Source organism: Canis lupus, chromosome 11 (genome assembly GCF_011100685.1).
Source record: "Canis lupus familiaris isolate Mischka breed German Shepherd chromosome 11, alternate assembly UU_Cfam_GSD_1.0, whole genome shotgun sequence".
Classification (NCBI taxonomy): Eukaryota; Metazoa; Chordata; class Mammalia; order Carnivora; family Canidae; genus Canis; species Canis lupus.
The window spans coordinates 52,182,531-52,204,037 of NC_049232.1; the positions used below are offsets into that span (position 1 = coordinate 52,182,531).

Below are 21,507 nucleotides of genomic sequence, written 5' to 3' on the forward strand. Positions count from 1 at the left end.
GGAACCCATATCCCCAGGATTTGATTCTTAAGTTCACCTACAGGCAGTGGTTAGCAATTCATAAGAAGGTTTGGGGGGAGTTTGTTTGTTTGTTTGTTTAATATGGAAGCAAGCATCTTTCTTTGGGGCTGGGAGAAGTTGCTATGGCAGCTCTAGCTGAAAATTTTTTATTTGTTAGTAACATAGAAAACCAGGCAGCTTTGCCTTCAGTCCTTCAGGAGATTGTAGGAAAGGGCTCTAAACACAGTGACTGTGCCATTTGCCCTCTGTATGCCTGGCCAGCCAATGTTGAAGGCACTGCACTCAGAGGGGAATACTTGACAGGACTATCTAGGAAATTAAGCCAAGCCTATCTGGAATATTGGTCTGAAAAGCAGAGATAGGCCTGAAGTTAACCTGGCCTGCACTAAAGCAACAGCAGGAGAATCAGCTTCATTTTTGCTCCTAAAAAGTGCCTTTTCTGGACCAAAATGGAGCTGGTCTTGGAGGACCTGGCAATGAGTTCTGGGCCTCACCAGCATTGGAAAGGAAATGTTGCCTCCTAAATAGCTATTTGCTCCTTCCTTGTGCTTTCAGACTGCCTGAGGGAGCATGGTAAGCCTCTTGTCACCTGAATGAAATGTTGGGAACTGAATGTTTGCTACTCTCTTTTTTTAATCTGAAGAAAAAACTTCTAGAAGAAAACAAGATTAACAAAGAATGACACACTTCAGTTTTATGGTTCCAGGCAATGTTACAGACCATTTAAAGAGACTGGGAAAGATGGGTTTTGGGCTAAAGTTGTGGTTTACTCAAATCATACTCTTTTCATAGGTGGTTGGAGGCTTGGCAACATTCCTGTGACTATCTTCCCCACCCTATAGATGAGGAAACAAGGGAACAGAGAAGTCAAGTGTTTAATCCAAGGTCACTGGTGAAGCAAGACCCAAACTTAAGTGTTTTGATAACCAGTCTAGTAGCACTTGCTCATGGCTTCATGTGGTCATACACAGACCTTCCATCTTGGTTTAGTAAGCAGTCTTTTCCTTGGAGACAAACTTGAAAGGCCAATTACCAGTTCCAGCCCTTATCAGGCCAGGGACCTTGTTCAAAGCTAATACCAGGTGTCAAGGCCAAATCAGGGGAACCTAGACTTTGCACAGTTGAGGGAGCTGGGAAGAGAGAGGTAGCTTTGGAAATGCAAGTGTGCACTTGTGGAAGAAGAGAAGAAATAATTGGAGGAGTCAGTCCTAGAATTGGGGGTTTTGCTCTCTAGGCAGCTAGGTGCTAAGCCCAAGACCCAGCAGTTCTGATTGTGGACACAGCATCTTCTTTCTCTCTCCAATTATACTGAGTTGGCTGGATTTAGGGGTATGGCTGATCCTGCCCCCTTGAGATATAGGAGTAAAGCAACAGTGCTTAAGCAATAATTGGGCCTCGGCAGTGCCCAATAAGTAGCATTCTTAGGTGTGGAATTCCTAGATGAAGTAGTTTTTAGATGAACTGCAAAGAGAAAAGGAAGACATGAAATGGGAATTAATTTAGTTTCTGTCTGTTGGTTCTTGGCCTGGTTGTTTCCAGTAAAAAGGAGTCAGCTTAATCTTTATCCTAAGACTTGTGACTCATGCTTCTGATTCTTCCTAGTCTGGGAAAGCTTTTAACTTTTAAGCCCATAAACTGTAGATGGTGGCCCTTCCTGAAAATGAATTGCTGGGGGAGCTGTCAGCTTGTGCTCTTCACAGACAGTTTTCTCCTTTTAGGGTTAACTTGAGTATTGTGAAAAGAGAAGGAAGTAGGAGTTTAGAATATTTAGAAGTTTAGATCAAATCTAGAAAAGGGGGAAATCATCTCTGGAGAACATGTCTCTACAAGGATTGCATGTCTCCCACCAACCAATTTTACCCCTCCCAGGGTAACCCAGAGAGTATCAGCAGTTCCATGCATTCCTGGGCCCTTAGCTTTTCCCTTTGTACTTTCTACTCTCCCTCCTTCCCTACACTGCATGTTCCCAGTAAAAAGGGAATGGATACCCACCCCATATAAGGGAATAGTCATCTTTACCCCTATAGTAGTAACTGACAGCTTAGAGTATAGGGGCAAGACTGGTGGCAGAGTCTCTTCACCTTTTTGGAGAACAGCAAAGTACCCTGAAGACTTCTGTGATATAACCAACTCCCCACCTGTCCCTTGCATTGTTCTCTCCAGGCCATTGGAGAGCTAGAGCAGTCATCTGTTACTCCAGGAGGGGATAGTGCTGAAAAATCACTTACACTGGTATTCCAGAGGCATTAGACCAGAGGTCTTATGGAGGAGGAAAGCCAAACCTGTGTGTTCATTGAGGCTGCACCAAGCCCTTGGGGGCCTGGGGACTATTAAATGGAGTTCAGAACCCAGGCTGTTTCTGAGCTTCCTTCATCCCCAGCTGTGAGTCCACCTTATGTGTGTCTTTGGCCACATGCCCTACTAGATCCAAACATGCTTAATGCACCTGAGTCTGGACAATGACTTTGCTTATGCCATGCCACCTTATTCTAGAATTAGGTTTAGGAAACATTTTTTTTCTCTCTCCAAGTTTAAAATACTTGCCATGGTCTTTTCTCCAAGTGAAGGGTTACTGTCACTATAAGTAAGCACAGGCAAGAACCAACTTTGGAGTTGCTGAGTTTTCAGCAGAAAAACCAACTGGGAAAACAAAGAAACATTCCAGGTCTTGTCTTTGTCTTTGTCTTTCACTGTGTATGTAATTTGAGCTTTGGTAGTTAAGCATCTATTTGTTCATTCCTGAATCAGACCCTAGTGTTGAATTTTGTAAAGGTTCATTGACCTTATTCACCTACTTCCCAGGAGTTTGTTTTAATCTTGATGTCTTTGGGTACTTGCCCAGAACACAAGGAATTGATACATCAGTGCTCTGATGAGAAGCCAAGGAAGGAGAAGTGACTGCCTACAGCTTTGAAGGCCAGCATTGGGAGATAGGTCAGGGTTGAATTCTACAATCTTAGAAGGTAATGTTCCTATTTCTGGTTGACAGCTTGATTCAGATTAAAATTATCCTATGGCTTTCTGACTTGAGTGCACTCTTTTCCTTTTTCACTAGCTGCAGGATAACAGTCGAGCTAGGATCCAGGGACATGTGCCAGGTTTGGAGACTACACATGGGATCATTCCAGGCATCTCTATGGGCTAAGCCCAAGGCATCAGCCAGTCAAAATTGCTAGAAATAGACTGAAAAGAGCAGGACAGTATATTGTCTTCCAAGACAATCTCTGTTAAGCATCCTGACCAGAAATTAGAGGAAGAAGCAGAGAATTCTTCAGACCCTGAGGGAGAAAATGAAACGATTGTTGCAAGAGTCAGAGGAAGAAATCATGGTCACCCTGGGACCCCCCTCCAGGCTTTCCCCAGATAAAGCTAAGTCAGAGACTATGTGTGGCATCAAGAGCAAGTACTCAGGCCCCATTGAATCCTTACCAGAAGATAGATCCCTGCTCCCTCACTGTGGGTCAACAGCCTCAGCCATTGGTGGAGATAGAGATGGGGGCCTGGCCCAGCATTGCAACTTTGAGCAGCAGGCCGGCAGCCAGTTTCCTCTGGGCTCTACAGCCTGTGCTTCGGGATCTGGCTCTCAGGATCTCTCATCTGTCAGCATTACCACAAGCTGTCAAGAGCCCTCAGAAAGGAATCAAGCCAAGTCCCTTTTGTCCAGAGGCCCTCACCAAGGCTGCAGCTGTGAACAGCAAGAGCCTTTGGGGGATGTAGTAGACTATATAATCAGAGAGCTACAAGGCATCAGCCGTCTCCAAACTGAAATTGCTGAACTGCAGCAACACTTGAGCCAAGTCCGGGGTTCTGTGGATGAAGTGTCTAGCTGTGTAGACTCAGTTCTGAGTGAAATAGAAGGCTTGCAGGTAGGCAGCAGCTCCCTGGCCAAGGTGTGTGCGGGGGAAATGGCCCAGGAACCCCATATGGACAGACCCAGTGAAGAAGCCATTCTGTATCTGTATGGACTTCCTGAGCAAGATGGGGAAAATACCATGGAGCTGGTACACAGCTTCCTGGCCATGCACCTCTGTGTTAATGGCATGCAATGCAACAGGTACATCAAAGAGGCTTACAGGGCAGGCAAAGCTCCAGCCCCCAGGCCTACTGTTGTGAAACTTGCCCATCTAGAGCATAGAGACTTCATATTGCAGAAATCCATCCTTTTGCAGAGTGTAGGAGTCCGGATTGCCACCAAAGAAGAACCGAGCTGGCCACAGTGCTATAAGAATCCCCAAAAGGAGTCTCTGTCATTTTTGCAACAACTTCAGGATGATAATGCAAATTCTTTAAACCACCATGAGCCACTTCTTCAGATGGAAACAGGGGACACAGGACCCATAACAGGAGCATCTCAAAATCAACACAGAGAACCTCAAACCACTGAGCAGCAAGGCCTTTGCTTCCCACCCAAGAATAATTTCACAAAGCCAAGTGGTGTATCTAAGCCAGGAGAAGAAGTAGAAGGAACATCAGGAGCCTTCCGAGTTATTGGTGGCAGTTTGGGTGAGATGACAGGGAGAGAGGCTTCTCTGTCCACCTTCCATCAATTTGAGGAACCTTCCCCAGTATTAATCTCAGGAGAGGAGGGTTCTGGGAAACCCCAGGTTTTGAAACAGTCCAGCCAAGGATTTGAAGCATGTAGTATAGCAAAAAGAGAAAACAACTGCAGCAATAAAAGTGAGGCTGGTAGCTGCCTGTCACTGTCTGGATTGCTGAAGACGGAGGACAAGCTCCTGGCCTGTGAAGCTGGGCTTGATATTCTGAGCTCAAAGCAACTGGAGGACCTTTTGACAGATAAGTCCAAAAGGTTTGCAACTCTGAGCCGTGACCGCATGATGGAGGAAATTATCATAGGGCCTGAGACTTTCAGTGACATGGTTCATATTGACTTGAATGAAGAGGAGGAGCATGCTACTCAGGTCCTTAAAGATGTCTTTGAAAAGTCATCTTGTGGGCTGGTCGGTTTGCAGGAGGATGAAGATGTAGAAATTAAATTTTACAAAAGCAAACTGGGCCGAGCAATTAACCATTTTCGTTCAGCTCTACAGGGTGTGTTTCAGAAGCTGGAGAATAGTGGGTCCATCAGTCCTGAGGACCTGGAAAGCAATGAGAGTGGTTCTCAGTCAGAGAACAGTGATAGACTTCTTGGTACAATGAGTTCAGAAGGTGCGCAAGATTTCTCTGTGGAGAGCCCTGGGAGTCAGGAGAGTGAGAGCTTGCTCAGTATGGTATCTGGTGGAGTGGGCATTTCTACACAGAGAGACCAAACCTTTCAGGATCCTAGCAACTTCTCTCTGGCTTCTACCTCCTTGCCTATCGCATATTCATTGCCAGGTTTTTCTCTGGCTCCATGTCTGGGAAGTGAAACTTGTTCCAGGCCTGAATCTCCCAAGCAGGGCAGACTAAGCCTAGAGCAAGTGTGTGCAGAGACTGTCTACCTCAACAAGTGCATCAACAATTTTAAAAATGTTCTGAGAGAGAAAAGACTGAGGCAGAAAAAACTTTTGCATGAGCTAGTACAGAAGGCAAACCATCTCTCAGTAGAAGACATACACTCAGGTATTCAAAATCTATGTTTAATGGGGTAATAGCTGGCTGGGTATGGCCTCTATCAGGCTAGCATGAGACACAGGTTGGTGGTGAGTTTCACAAGGTGATGTGGGAGGTCCACAGCTTAAATTAGTCTAAATTACTTGAATACAGATTTTAAGCTAATCCTGTGGGAATTATAATGCAAGAGGGTTCTAAAGCAACAGGAAAGAAATTCCTGCCTCCAGGGAGCTTCCAATCTGTGAGGGGGTTCAAGGTTAAGAAACTACCTTTTCAAAAAAGGGAAGAACATGTGGGCAGGAGTAGTTTATAGCTGCAGGACCTTTAGGATATGCTGGTGTAAAGTAGGTGTCATGTCAGAGGCAGGAATGGCCATATTCCTTGCAGGCACTAGAGGGGTTGATGGCAATCCTACACTGCATTTTAAAATTATTCTTTGTGCATTTCTTGCTGAGATAAGATTGCCATTTCCCCAGGACCTGATGGGCCATTGTGGGAATTTCCCTTATCCTGACCTTTCTTCTTCCCAGTACTGGACTTAACATAGAACCTTATTTTCAACTTGAAGCTATCCAGTGGTTGCCCTACCCAAGAACCTGACTCTGCATTTCATAGGTCATACATATTCCTTTTCTTCCATCTCCAGCTAAAGGCTCCTCACCTAAACTGGAGTATGGAATGGTTTTGACTTAAGAAACGAGAGTACTTTTTTTCTAGGCAGCATGGAGATATGTAGTTTTAAAATTACTTCTCCCGATCAAAATTAAATTTATCCGAAGAGCATATGCTGTATTCATCCAGTTTTAAATGTAAATGGGGTTGTCCTCCTATGCATATAACCTGATTAATGTTTCTAAGGGAGAATTAAAATTATGAAACATATTGTGTTGACAAAGGTGTGAGGGAACAGGCACTTCTGCATTGCTGATGGGAAGGGAGTGTAAATTGGTATAACCTCTAAGGAAGACAATTCGCAAAATGTATCAGAATTCTATATACCCTTTGAGCCCCAAAATCACTTCCAGGAATATATCTTACAGGTTTATTTTCACATGTGGAAAGGACATATGTTATATTTTTGAAGCATTGTTTTTAGTAGCAAAGATTGAAAACAACCTAAATGTTAAAAAAACACTCATTAGGGGCACCTGGGTGGCAGAGTCGGTTGAGCTTCACCCTTGGTTTCTGCTCAGGTCATGATCTCATGGGTCATGGGATAGACCCCCTGCATAGGACTCTGCCCTCAATGGGAAGTCTGCTTGAAGACTCTCCCTCTGCCCCAAATTGTGTGCATGCATGCCCCCTCTCTCTCTCTCACTCTCTTTCTCAAATTAAGAAAGAAAGAAAAACAGGTTAAATAATTCACTGGCACATCCTAACAGTGGACTACAGTACCATAGAGCTATAAAAAGAATGAGATAGCTCTTTAATGAAATGGAGAGATATCTAAGATATATTGCCATATGAAAAAACAAGGTACAGAACAGTATGTATAAGATGCCTACATTTGTATAAAAAAGAGAGAGAATACATAAATGCATAGTGTCTGTGTGTATAGAATATCTAACAAAGATATGCAAGAGATTGATTTCATGATTGCCCAGAGGAAGGGTATTCGGTGAAAAACTAAGGAGATGAAAAGTAGACTTTATTTTTAATGTAAACCTTTTTTTACATTTTTTAGAATTTGAGTAATAAATGTCATATCAAGTCATAAAATTAAGTTTAAAAAATAAAATCACATCATGTTCCTTTCAAATATCCCTAGAGCTATTCCTTATAGTTTATCAGAAAAGTCTAAATTCCTTCATTTGACATTCAGGACTGCTACAGTTGGTCTCTAGTTTACAATTCCAGGCTTATCTTTGGTTGTCCCACTGTACTCCACCCAAAAGGAAACTATACTGTCATAAATTCACCTTGTACTGTCTGTTCTCTGCATATTCACATATACATGCTTTCTTTTAGCCTAAGGTGCTGTGTTAATCAAATCAGCCTAGCAAAATTTATTCAGTTCTTTAATATGCAGCCAAAGCATCACCTCTTCTAGGAAACTTTCTATAATTCTTCAACTTTAAGGAATTTCTTTCTCCTCTTAACTTTGCAGCCCTCTTTCCTTCTCCCTGGGCACTTAGAGATTATTACATTACAATGGAAATAACAAATATCAAAGCAGTACTTCCTTACGGACTCCTTAAACCTTGGTGGGAATTGATGTTAGCATGAGCACCCAGCACACTGGGCTGGCTCTTCAGCTTGCAGAATTCCCCTTCTGAGCTAATATCCTGGTGGGCAATGAGGAGCTTGTAGTACCTGTGGTAAGCAGGTGGTGGCAGCAGCAGTGATAATGAGACAAAAGTAGGTTTTCTGAAGCACCAATAAGAAAGCAAGCCAAAGTTCTGGGTCCTAGCCAAGATCAAGTCTGGTCTGTGGGCTGCAGAGGGACTAGTGGAGGGGTGCTGGGTCCAGGCCTGACTCCAGAACATTCCATAGGGTAAGAAGAATAGAGCAAGGTAAGCTCATAGGGGACAGACAGGCTTTCACTAACACACTCTTGTTGGGAGAGCCCACAAAAGCAGTCACCCTAAGCTAATAAGCTGATTCAGTATTAGTGGCTACTACTACAATGAAATATTTGAGAAATCAGCTTCTTTTTTTTTTTTTTTTTTTTTTTTTTTTGCTGCTCTGCTTGGGACGTTTTAGGGCCTAAGTTAACTAGTCTTACTGTTAATTTGAGTTCCTATTTTTCATCCTTTTCCTTCTCTTTTGGGGGGTACTGTTTTAAGTACTGTTACATGCATTATATGAAAACTCAGTTATTTTATTTCTACAGTCTACCAAAATAGCTTTTGTCAAGGCCATCAGGTGATCATCATATTGCCAAACTCCTGATCCTTTTTTAGTCCTCCTCTTAATCAATCAGCAACCTGACATAATTATGTCCTTCCTATAATTACTACAGCTTTATTGAGTTATAATTTACATACCATAAAGTTCACCCTTAAAAAGTATATGATTTATTTTTTAGTAGATTCATAGAATTATGCAGCCATCAACTCCAAAACATTTCTAACACCCCAAAAAGAAATGCCTTACCTATTAGTGGTCACTCTCCAATCCCTTTGCTTCCAGCCTCTAGCAACCTCTAATCTACTTTCTGTTTCTATGGTTTTTTGCCCATTCTGGACGTTGCATATAAATGGATCCATATAATATGTGGCCTTCTTCCTCTTAGCATGTTTTTAAAATTCAACCATGTTGTAATATGTATCAATACTTCATTTCTTTTTGTGGTGGAATAATATTCCATCATATGGATACACCATATTTTGTTTATCTGTTCATTATTTGATGGTATTTAATTTGTTCTTTTTTACTACTTTTTGGCTATTACAAATAATGTTACTATGAACATTTGTGTACAAATTTTTGTGCAGACATATATTTAGAATTCTCTTGGGTATTTATTAAGCGGAATTCCTGGGTCACATGGTAACTCTAAGTTTAACATTTTTGAGAAATTGTCAGACTATGTCCAGTGTGGATGCACCATTTTACATTCTGACCAGCAAGGCATGGCAGTTCCACATTCTTGCTAACAGTTACTAATATCTGTGTTTTTTATTACAACCCATCCTAGTGTAAGTGGTATCTTACTGTGGTTTGGTTTTCATTTCCGTAGTGGCTAATGATGTTAAGCATCTTTTCATGTGCATATTGGCCATTTATATATTTTCTTTCGAGAATCGTCTATTCAAATCGAGTTGTCTTTTTGTTTTTGAGTTGTGAGTGTTCTTTATATATTCTGGAGATGTGCCCCTTATCACATATATCATTTGTAAATATTTCCCTCCAATCTTTGTGTTGTCATTTCACTTTTTTGATGGTGTTTTTTTGAAGCATATATGTTTCATTAAAAAAAAATTATTGTGGTAAAATCTGCATCGTATAAAATTTATCATTTTAACCTTTTTAAGTTCATTCACATTGTTGGAATCATCACCATCATCCAATATCCAGAACTTTCTCATCTTCCTCAGTTGAAACTCTCTACCCATTAAACTAATTCTCCATTCTCCCTCCCCCCCCCCCCCCCCCAGCCACTGGCAACCACATTCAACTTTCTGTCTCTATCAATTTGATTGCTCTAGGTAGCTCATATAAATGGAACCACACAATATTTGTCATTTTGTGACTGGCCTGTTTTACTTAGTGTAATGTTCTTAAGGTTCACTCATGTTGTAGCATGTGTCAGGATTTCTTTCCTTTCTAAGGCTGAATGGTATTCCGATGTGCGTATATATACCACATTTTGATTATCCATTCACTTGTAGGTTGATATCTGGGTTTCTTCTACCTTTTGGCAATTATGAATAATGCTGGCATGAACATGGGTGTATAAACATCTGTTTTGAGTCCTTGCTTTCATTCCCTTTAGGTATATAACTAGAATTGGAATTGCCATATTGTGTTCTACAGTGGCTGCACCATTTTACATTCCTATCAACAGTGCACAAAGTTCTAATCTTCCTGCATCTTTGCCAACAGTTGTTAATTCTCTCTCTTTTTTTGTAATAACAGTTATAATGGGTATGCAAAAGAGTACAAAAGTTTTAGATTTTGATGAAATTCAATTTATTTTTCTTTTGTAGATTATGGTTTTGTTTCATAGTTAAGAAACCATTGTCGAATCCAAGGTCATAAAAATTTACTCCTGTTTTTTTCTAAATGTTCTTTAGTGTTAGCTCATTAGATCTATCTGATCCATATTGAGTTAATTTTTTGTATATGGTGTGAGATAGGGATCTGACTTCATTCATATGCATAAGGATGTTCCAGCACCATTTGTTGAAAAAGATTTCTTTCCCCCATTGAATGGTCTTAGCACCCTTGTCAAAAATCAACTGACAGTAAATTTAAGAGTTTATTTCCGAACCTTCAGTTCTATTCCACTGATCTTTTAGTCTGTCCTTATGCCTCAGTTCTTGCTTTTTGAAACACTTTCTTCATTTGGTTTCCATGGGACCTCTCTGTATTGGTTCTATGCCAGTATTACTGACCTTTCCTTCTTAGCCATCTTTACTGGTTCTTCCTCATCTTCCCAACCTTATAGAATCCCAGGATTCAATCCTGATTTCATCTTTTTTATTCATACTCATGGGCTAAGTAATCTATTTCAATATCATGAGTTTCATAAGGATTCCCAGATTTATATCTCTGGCCCAGCCCTCTTCCTTGAACGCCAAACTCTACATCTTAACATTCTCATTTGGATGTAAATAGGCACCTTACATTAACATATCTGAAACCAAACTCCTGGTCCTTTTCCCCAAGCCCTTGCCAAACCTGCTTTTTCTATAATCTTCCTTACCAGTATATGACAATTCCATTCTTGCAGATGCTCAGGCCCAAAGCCATAGAGTCATTCTTGTTTTTTCCTTTTCTCTCATAGCCCACATCCAATCAGTTAGTCAATCTGCTTATTGTAACTTAGGATGTAACCTAAACTCTAATATTTATGGCAGCAATGTCCACAATAGCCTAAGTATGAAAAGAGACCAGATGTCCATCACTAGATGAATGGATAAAGCAGATGTATATACACACACACACACACATACATACACACACAGTAATACACTGAATATTACTCAGCCATCAAAAATAATGAAATCTTGCCATTTGCAATGATGTGGATGGAACTAGAGGGTATTATGCTAAGCAAAATAAGTCAGTCAGAGAACGACAAATACCATATGATTTCACTCATGTGGGATTTAAGAAACAAAACAGATGAGCATAGGAGAAGGGAAGGAAAAATAAAGTATGATGAAAACAGAGAGGGAGGCAAACCATAAGAGACTCTTAACTATAGGAAACAAACTGAGGATTGCTGGAGGGGAGGAGGGGGAAGGAATGGGATAATTGGGTGACGGGCATTAAGGAGGGCACCTGATGTAATGAGCACTGGATGTTAAATGCAACTGATGAATCACTAAATTCTACCCCTGAAACTAATAATACAGTATATGTTAACTAAATTGAATTTTAATAAAGAATTTTTTTAAAAAGTAACCTAAACCTTACCAGTATCTCTACCTCCACTACTATTATTCTTGTCTAACTCACCATTTTGTTTATCCAGTGATTTCAGTAGCCTTACTGGTCTCTCTGCTTCTATCCTTGTTCCTCCTCAGTCTGTTTTCCCTACAGTAATCAGAGTAATGCTTACAAAACATGAGTCAGATCATATCACTTCTCTGCTCAAAAGCTTCAGTTGGTTTTCTATCTCAGAATGAAAACCAAAGTGCTTATGAGCTTGTAGAACCCTGTCTGAACTGCTACTCTATTGAAAACTTGCTGTTCCTCCACACCAATTATGTTCTCACCTTAGGCTTTGCACTTGCTCTATGTTCTGACTAGAATACTTTTTTCCTAGAATCTGAATAGCTTCTTTACCCTTTCCTTCAGGTCTCTGCTTAGATGTCACATTATCATTGAGGGCTCCCTGTGACAACCTTCTATAAAATTTTAATAGTGGGGTGCCTGGATGACTTGGTTAAATGTCTGCCTTTGGCACAGGTCCTGATCTCAGGGTCCTGGGCTCAAGCTCCACGCCAGGCTCCCTGCTCAGTGCAGAGTCTGCTTCTCCCTCTGCCCCTCCACCCCTGTTCATGCTCACTTGCACTCTCTCTCAAATAAATAAAAATCTTTTTAAAAAATAGAATTTTAATAGTAACTATAACATCACCATGGGGGGTGCATTATCTTTTCCCCTTCCTTGAATTTTGCAGCAGAGTCTCTATCACGAGTGATATGGTGTGTGTATAGTTCCAGATCCTGGAACCAAATGCCTATTTTGAATTTTGGCTTTACCCCTTGCTGTGATTTCAGGCAAATTTCTTAACCTCTCTGATGATCTTCAGTTTAATCAATAAAAAAATGGAGATAATAATAGTATTTACCCAGTAGAGTTGTTGGGAGAAATAAGTGAGCTTATTTAAATAAAATATCAGATACATGATATGTTAGATATGTAGATAACACTTAGTGTTAACTACTATTATCATCTTCATCATTATTAATCATCAGCTCCTCCTCTAGAATAGAAGCTTCTCAAGATCAGGGAGTTTGTTTCATTCACTTTGCTTCATTACCAGCACTGAGAACACTGCCTGGTGTGCAGTAAGTTCTCAATAAGTACTTATTGAAGAAATGAATCCTCGCTATAACCCTGGGAGGTAGCATTCTTATCTGCTTTTTACAGATAAGGAAATGCAGGCTTAAATGAAATTGAGTGTCTCAAGTCTTTTGACTCCTAAGTACAATGGAGTTAAGATTGTTTTAATAATGGGAAAGGATGTCACTTCCTTATAAAATGTATTCTCTGGAAGAGTGCCATCATCCTTAGGGATGAGGTATCTTTTTCTTTCTTGCAGAATGAGTGTCCTATAGATATATTGCACTTGAACTGAAAATTCAATTTGAGTGGAAAAATGTTAAGGCATTTTAGGAAATTGGGAAGCACAAAAAGTTTGACTCTTAACAAGAAAAGGGTTTGTTAAGTTTGTCCAATGGGTAGAACAAACTGAAGAGCCGGTACATCAGTTCCTTGGGGTCTGGAAAATGGTACAGACTATTGACTAAGAAACCTATGTTTTCTCTGGTGATGGGCAAAACACATGTTCTTCTTAGAAGCTGTTGTTTCCTAAGTCCTGAAAGTTCAGGTTCCTTTCACTATATATAAATGCTAGAAGATATGCTAAGCCCTCAGGCTACAAGGGTAAAATTATATATATGTAGAGAGCCTTGACAGCCTTGTCAGCAGATTCTTAGGCATTATGGGGAACTCTGGGAAGAATAGACACAAAGTAAGTGTGACTTGTTGAATAGGGTGTATTTTTAAGATAGTGGAGATAGAGTGAAACCTTTCCAATTTGAATCACAGGGTCAGTTAAAGTGTTCCTTGCCTAATTTTATTTTTCAAAGAGAACAGAATACAGTAAGGGAGGTGGGAGTAGATGCAGAGGCAATATGGCCCCATTCCAATAAGTGTCTTTTGCATCTCATCCACACTCCTGTAGCTACACTGTTTTTAAGGATTCCTATTCCTGAGTTCACTCTTCTGTCAAGTCAGGTGACCCATTAAGCCATTAGAAATAGGTGAAAAAGTGGAAACTTAAGAATTAGTGTCTATTAAAAAAAAAAAAAGAATTAGTGTCTATGATTCTCCCTTTTACTTGTTATGTAATATCAGTGGTCTTTTAAAGGGAGGGGAAAAATGGAGGGGAAGCTGATTGGCCCAGGTTAATGAACCTGCCTTAGAGAAGAAAACTTGTGGAGCTATCCACATGTGGCCTAGTAGGCAACGTAGTCTGATGAATAGGAGAAGGAGTAATCTCTGGACTTCATCTTCCTCTACTGTGGCTTGCTAAGGTTCTTCTGGAAGCATCGGTTTCCTTTGGTGCATTGTTCTGGATTTAATAGATAATCAGGCCTGGGGTTGCTGTCATGGTTTTATCATCTAGATTATGGTGACTTCTGTTAGAGCAGTGGCCATTTGATGCACCCATCTGTAGCTTTTGAGCATCCTGGTCCTAGCCTTAACATCAGGCCTGAACCTGGCCTAAGTTAACTTAGGCTTTGGGAAAACAGGCCAGGGTTTGCTGGGCAAATGCATGGCCAAGCCTGCACTGTAAAATGGAAAGGGTTCAGTCACCAGGCCTTTGGGGTTTGAGAACTTATCCCAGACCCAGAGTGAGCTCATATAGCTTCTGAGGAAGGAACTCACTTTGTGCTTAGCCAGTTCAGATAGTCTGTTGGAGTGGCCTTTGGTAACAAAGCTTGTGGCCCTGGTTTCTGTGACGCTGCATGCAGGCCAGTTGGGAAAGGGGGAAAAAAGGGGTGACTGAAATCCCCAGGTAGACTTTGTCCTTTAGTTTGAGTAGCCAAACCGGAAATAATCTAAACTAAAAGCAGGTACAGCCAATACAGGAGGTAAGGATTCTGGAAGCTAGGCTCTGTGAACTGGACCTCTTCCTTTCTTCTATGTTTCTTGAGATTTAGCTGGCATTTTCTTTGGGTTCCATGCAATGGGACTGAATCTACTAACCTTTCTGCCCTTTTTTTCTGCTCTTTCTCTCCTTGCAGAAAGAAAGCGAGGAGCCATTCAGGTTGTGCCTCTGGCCCTTTGGGCCCTTTTTGTTGTCTATTTTCTGCCCTTCTCCTGAGCACGGTGTGCGTGAGTGTGTGCGCGTGTGTGTATGCGTATGCGTGTGCGCATACGCACACACATCTGTGATCTGTATCTCTGAGCTTTGGCTCATGCAGATAGTCTGTTTTTCCTGAAAGCAGTTTGTGGGCATGCTCCATTCTTGTGTGTGCCTCTGCAGACATCCCTGGAGCACAGTGTGAGAATGTGTGTGCCAGCATGGTGCACATTCAATGTAGCATGTGTGTGCTTATACTTGTACTCAGTTTGACTACCCCAAACACTGATTGCCCCTCCTCTTCTACTTTGCACAGTGTTTGTCCATTTTTTGCTTGTTACTGCAGGTTGGCATCTGCTGTAAACCCTGGCTGAGCCCAGCATGCATACACTTTGTATTTGGGATAAGGAGTTGCTGTGGACGTTTTGTACCTCTTGCCTGGGGTCCTAAGTGTGAATGTGCTTTGTGCTTCTGAGCAGGTTTCTTGGTCTCTCTGTGAGCCTAAGCTTCTGTCAACCTGTGATGTGCTTCCCCCATGCCATGTGAATGCACAGTATAACTAATGCTCTGTGCCTGTAAGCACTGGTTCTTGAAGACAGTGAGGGTTTGCTATTGCCCGTGATTCAGGCCCTGGTGAACACTGGATCCTTCAGATGGGTGTGCACACATGTTTTATCACCCTATGTGCAGGATCCATGATCACCTTGTGTTTCCCTCAGGCGTAAGTTGTGTCTATGAATGTATCTGCTGTAGGTACTTTATTAGACCTCCTCTCACTCTCAGTCTTCCAGTATATCTGTGTGTATGTTCTATGCTTTGTCTGCAGGCTTTAGCAGACCCATTATCTCCTCTAAGCACAGGATATGTGTATAATCTGAGCTTGTTGAACCCTGGTTCTTAGAGATTTTTCGTGACTTTGTTTCTTTAAGATCCATGGTTTCTGGCAAACATCTAATTCTAGCTGGGAAAAAAATTCTGCTCGGTACAGTGACTGTTTTCATAGGGAATTTAAGTCCTGGGTGGTAGAATCTGGGGATAGGCTCAGAAGCAACCTTAGGAGATGTGTATTAACCACTTCTGGTTTCCTTTTGGGCCTGGCTCTCCTTTTGCCAATGTTATCCCACCCATAGAACCAGAGCAAGAGCCAGATAAGGTGAAATGGGTTCATGAAGGGCTGTAGGCAATAGGCAGATAGGCTTGCCTAGAATACAACCTGAGAAGGGTCTTAAACCCAAAGTTCATCTGGAGCCTACTGCTGATCCAGGGTAATTCTTACCTACTTTTATATCACCCTATACCACGGCTGCCCTATCTCTCTCTTTTCTACTTTGTCTTGCCTAATTTTGTCTGTTAATTCTCCCATCTGGAGCTCTCCCAAAATGTTACCCCCTGTACAAAGTTAAACACCTCACCTCTGCCTCCCTTGTTCTGGAGCTCAGGTCTCAGGGGGTAGGAAAGTTTTGGGGGTGGGGTAGAGAAGAACAAGGGGCAGGATGCCCCAGACCTGCCAGCACTAGGTTTATTGAGCTTAAACAGCATTTACCATTGGTTGTCTGGAGAGAGCCCTAGAAACTTTGGAACTTTTCTCTGTACACTGCTTAAAGGATTTGTGTGTGTGTGTGTGTGTGTGTGTATTTGTTTCTAGAGAAACCTCTAAAAACTTTCTAAATGGTTTCTTCCTTGAATTATTTGGTACCTCAGGTTTTAAGTTCTCATTATAAAGTTCATAAAGTCCACCAGAAGATAATCTAAGTATCCAATCTATCCTGGGTTCTCTTGTTAAATAGAGAGAGCTTATCAAATGTAGAGTGTCTATGAGTTAGGGCTTCAAAGAACCTAAGCCAAGTCAAATCATAAGATGAGATGAGAATACAGAAATTCACCACTCTGTGACAGCTAAGGGAACCTAGGAACATAACTAGAAAAGACTTTATATGAAGTTGTCCTTTTACTTAAGTGAAGCCTGGAAGCCCAAATGGACCTTATTTTCTTTGGGGCTTGGCTTCTGTTACATATACCAGTAGATTTTGTGTGTGTGTGTGTGTGTGTGTGTGTGTGTGTGTGTGTTGGGGGGTGTAAGTAGTTCTGGTACCTCTCACATTCCCAGTGGACCTTAGCCTTGAGATCTCAGTGAGCTTGACCTTATATCCTTCTGGTTCAGTAGGAAGAAAGGAGACAAAGTAGTGTTCATTTCAGCAACCTGCTTGTTGCTCTGGCTGATGAGAGCATTGGCTTAGGCATCAGTCTGGCGATGTTGCCACATTGTGTATGTGGCCTACACTTCTCTGAGCTTCCTACTTTACTGCTCACTGCCTGACCAAAGAAAGATGGCTGTCTCCCATTTTTTCTAGGATCTAACTTTTTTTCTATCTTCTTTTAAAGATTCCGGATGATGGTCACCCTTCTTTGCCCCAGTGGCTTCCGGAAGGGTAAGTGATTCGCTACACGGATTCTGTGAATTTACAGTCTGTCATGCAACTTCTAGATTTTCCCCTGGGAAGCAGTAGAAAAAGCTCCATAAGTTGGATCCTGGGAAAGAAGAGACTGCTATAGAAATTGGTTGGTTCTCTGGGGAGAGGAGAGAACTCTGTAGACTGATTCCTCAGAGATAGAAGAGAGAGCTTTATAGAGTCATTTCCCTGGAGCAAGGAAGGGAACTATGGGGCTTTCCTATCCTTGCCTCTAGAATTTCTGATTGATTGCATCTTAGTAATGATATACCCTTTAGGTAGAAGAAAGAGGAAACTAGAGAAATATCTGCATTTGACACACTTTTTTTTATCCTATTGTTGATAGTGTAGTCAATTAGATTACTCTCTGGGCTCTGTCCTAACTTCAACTGTTGTGAATCACCAACTCACTCCATTCCACTCTAGTCAAGACATAAGTAGCATCCCTTATGAGCTCAGTGTGTTCTCTCTGTGCTTCTTGTTTGGGAGTCTCAGATCATGTGATTGCAGCAGAGAGTCATTTTAAGGTGCTCAACTGCTGTCTATAATGACTGTTCTTAAGAGAGGAAAAAGATTAAATGCTTCCCCCACCCCTCCCTGGCACATAAACTGCCCATTATTTCTCAGGATCTTCCTTCTCTCCTTGTCTCATAAAGGCCTTCTGACATGAAAGTTCCCAGTGGATGCCTCCTCTCCCAGGGAAGAAATAAAATCAGATCATAAAGTTATCCACTCTATGTTTACATGCTCCTTTTCCTTGTGATTTGTCTTTTTAAAATCAAGAGTTGGTTATGTGAATGAACTATCCTTTTTTCTGTTGTCTGAATCTCATTTATGTTGCAAAAACCTTAAGTGGTACATATTATAGTTTTTAGAATTAGCCACAAACTTGTGATACCACTTGTTTTTTCTACAGCCCTTCTTTAGAACATTAGCTTTTTTTCCCCTAATGATTGTAAAATATATACATAACAATGGAACATAGCTATTTTTATTTTTATTATTTAAGCTATTTTTAAATGGAGCCCTGCAATGATTCTCTAAAGCCTCGCTGTTGTTATCTTTCCTTTCCTTTAGCTCAGTCCTTGGAAGCTGCCACAGGTTTAGAACTTCCCTAGGTCTGGTAGTCTCATTAAAAGCAAAGATCATTTCCTGTGTTTAGGAGGCTATTTTACTAGAAATCAACATACCAGGTTACCTGTTAAAACTTTTGGCCTTGATCTAATTTGTGACTCTGTTCTTTGCCTGCATAGCCAGCTGGCAGTACCTACTTATTCTCCTGCAACATGTCTCTTTTCAGACCAGTTATGCTGTACCACCCATCTTACCACCTTCCCTGTCTCTCTGTTTTCATTAAAGCCAAGTACATGAGTTCTTTTCATTGAGGCTCAGAATGACCGCTTCTAAGAGGTTGGAGAAACTTTGTAGTTCATCCCTTTTGTAGAATTGGCATCAAGACCCAAAGAGAGAAAGTAATTTTGGCAGAGGATATGTAGTAAATTAGTAGAAGAGTAGGATAAACTCCAGGTTATCTCATTGTGAGAATGGGGTTCTGGGACATTCTCTGTATTTTTATTGCATATAGTTATGGAAGAAATGGCAAAGAATGACAAAATTAATAAGCATAGAAAAAGTAAAAAGTTTTAAAAATACCCAAGTGCTCCAGCTGTAATTTTTTCTTTCTGGTCCCTGTTGATGTATCCATAGGGCTAGGGCCAGACTTTCAGAATCCTTTTGTTATTTCCTTCTTGAATGGTCTTTTTTTTTTCCTAAGTGGCCTTTTAGAAGTCTTCTATCCCACTATCCCTGTCTCTACTTGGTTATGCAGGCTCCTCTTTCCATGGAACCCTCCTTTTTCTTCAGGAGGCATGGATGGACAGAACTGGGGACCCTTTTACCTTTTACTCAGGATGGAGAAGGTCACCTCTTACATGTCATTAGCAGTCTTGGTCACAAAGCAGCTCTTCTGTAGAGCCATTCCTATGAGCTCTGGCCCGAGTTTAGGGAGGGGCCCTCTTATCTACCAATTCCTTCCTTGCATTATGGAGCACAAGGGCCTTCAAATAAACAGAGGTACCTTGAAGTGTTAATATGGGATAAAAGAGCTCCCAATTTGTGTCTAAAACTATAGGAGACTTAGAGAGGGCCCCCTGAGAGCAGATTCTGTTGCTCATCATTTCATGGCTTTATTTCTTTCACTTTGTGTCTTCCTCACCCCTCTCAGAGACACATGGTGGGAATCAGTTCATCTTCCTCTGAGGAGAAGGTGAGCAAGGAGAATAGAACACTGAACCTGCCAGTATCAAGATAGGACTGGAGTTCCTGACATATTTTCTTCTCTCCTCAGGCCTGCTGGAGGGCTCTATGGCATTGACAGCATGCCAGATCTACGCAGAAAGAAACCATTGCCACTTGTCAGTGATCTGGTGAGTGACTCTTTGCAGACTTACACTGTAGGCTTGAGGTATCTATCCCCCATTGGGCCTTGGCATATTATCAGGACTGGTAGTGGTTCATTTAGTGACAAGTATTGGTCTGAAGATCTATCATCTAAAGCTTTACTGAGACTTAGTGATAAGACCTTAGTTGGACCTGTTCTACCTTACTCCCTCATTAGAGCCCTGGATTCCTCATTAGCTAAAGTTCCTACCTGGAACTGTAACTTGGGGCCTTAAAGCTGGGCTCTAGTGTTGTCTTTTAGGTATCTTGTTCTTCTAGGTTTCTCTACAACCTTCTTCAATGATGTGGAATGGAAACTGCCTCTAGCCCTGACCTAAATCATGAGTTTAGTGTATAATGAGCATGACTGATGCTACTCCTTGGAGGTCAAGTGACAGTATCCTCCTAAGATAGATTTTTCTAGAGTATTTCTGTGTCTCTAGTACTTAACTTAGCGTCTGACACTGAGAGGTAATGATAAAACAATTGTGGAATTGAATTGAAACAAACTTAGAAGTTAAAGCAGATCTCAGGACCTCCAGAATGACTGGAAGATCCCATCTTGGGTCATGCCTCCTGAGGCAGGATCAACTCAAAGAATTTTCCATAGCCTAGTAGGTATGAAGTACCTACTACCTTCCTATGAAGTAGGAAGGTAGAGTGGGGCCCAGGCTTTCCCAGAGTCCTAGAGCTCTAAAGCTAGAATTTCAGTAAGACTTGAACCTCCTTTCTTATTACCATTTTCTGTTCCTGCTTCCCCCCTCAATTCATTCTATTTTTTTTAACCTATTGCTTTTCCCATTTCTCCTCTATTCCTTGTTCTTTTTTTCCCACCCAGTTTCTCTATCCTTAGTTGGCTGAATGGAATTATCCTCTGCCATTTTGTCTTGTTTTTTTTCTTTCTTCCTTTTTTTCCTACTGCTTGTGTACCTTCTCCTTTCTCTTTTTCCTCCTTCCTATTCCTCTTACCTACCATCAAGCTGGTTGATGAAAATAAGTTCTGAAGTCATCTCTTTATTACTTTCTCTCATTATCTTCCATCTCCTTTTTCTTCTCTTCCTACTTTTTCTCAACCTCTGCCCTCTCCAGTCTCTTGTACACCAGCCCCTCTTTGCTTAACTAGTTGGATAATAGTGACTTAGTCATTTCCTGCCCATACTCCATCTTTTAACCTTGCCTATATTTCACTTTTTGGCATAACTCTTCCTTATAGTAGAAGCTCTAGGCCCTGGACAGCTGACCGGGTTGAAGATAATTTTTAGTCAATAGAGGCCGAGGGGATTGGGATGTTATTCCCTACATCGATTAGACTACAGAGAAGAACCTTTCAGTTGCCTCTGCAAATGTTTTCATGCTCTTGGAGGTGGCTTTAACATTGTGTTGTTCCTTTCTCTGCTGTCCTCTGCACAGGCTATGGTGAGTGTCTCCAGAGTCCCTTTCTATCCTCTGTAAGAATCCACATCTCAAACCACCTGGGCCCCTCCCAACTGTTTCTCCTGCTTCGGCTGATACTATACCTCCTGTCTGCCCAATGTCTACTGCCTTAGGGAAACCATGTGCCTTTCCAGGGATTGTCCCTAAAGCTTGGGCTTAGCAGATATATTAGGTTCCTCTACACAAGAGCTTGGCTAGCAAAGCAGTCCCAGCTCTCAGACTTAATCCCCTGCCTTGATTGACTAAGGTTTATATTGCCCCTTTCACTTTCCAAGTGTCATACTCATTTGAGCTGTTGGCCTCTGTAACCATCTGGGATTGTGTGGGTGTGGGGTGGTACCCAGGGATAAAGGATAGCATGGAATCATTCTCAGTGATGGTTCTAAGTATGATTCTGACATAAT

At 41.4% G+C, this 21,507-nt stretch overlaps 1 protein-coding gene across 10 annotated transcripts in view; it reads left to right on the top strand.

Moving 5' to 3' along the window:
• Positions 1-21,507, top strand: part of UNC13B (unc-13 homolog B) — a 231,910-nt gene that overhangs the window by 178,011 nt on the left and 32,392 nt on the right. For 3 of the 10 annotated variants that reach the window (XM_038552716.1, XM_038552718.1, XM_038552719.1), the window contains exons 2-7: positions 2,864-2,984; positions 3,077-5,580; positions 14,722-14,744; positions 17,163-17,209; positions 19,578-19,656; positions 21,080-21,085. In XM_038552716.1, coding sequence (XP_038408644.1) covers positions 3,312-5,580; positions 14,722-14,744; positions 17,163-17,209; positions 19,578-19,656; positions 21,080-21,085 — 2,424 coding nt within the window. In that variant the 5' untranslated portion in view covers positions 2,864-2,984; positions 3,077-3,311. Of the gene's footprint in view, positions 1-2,863; positions 2,985-3,076; positions 5,581-14,721; positions 14,745-17,162; positions 17,210-19,577; positions 19,657-21,079; positions 21,086-21,507 lie in introns of those variants that run through there. The other 7 variants (XM_038552723.1, XM_038552724.1, XM_038552725.1 and 4 more) reach the window with 4 other exon arrangements.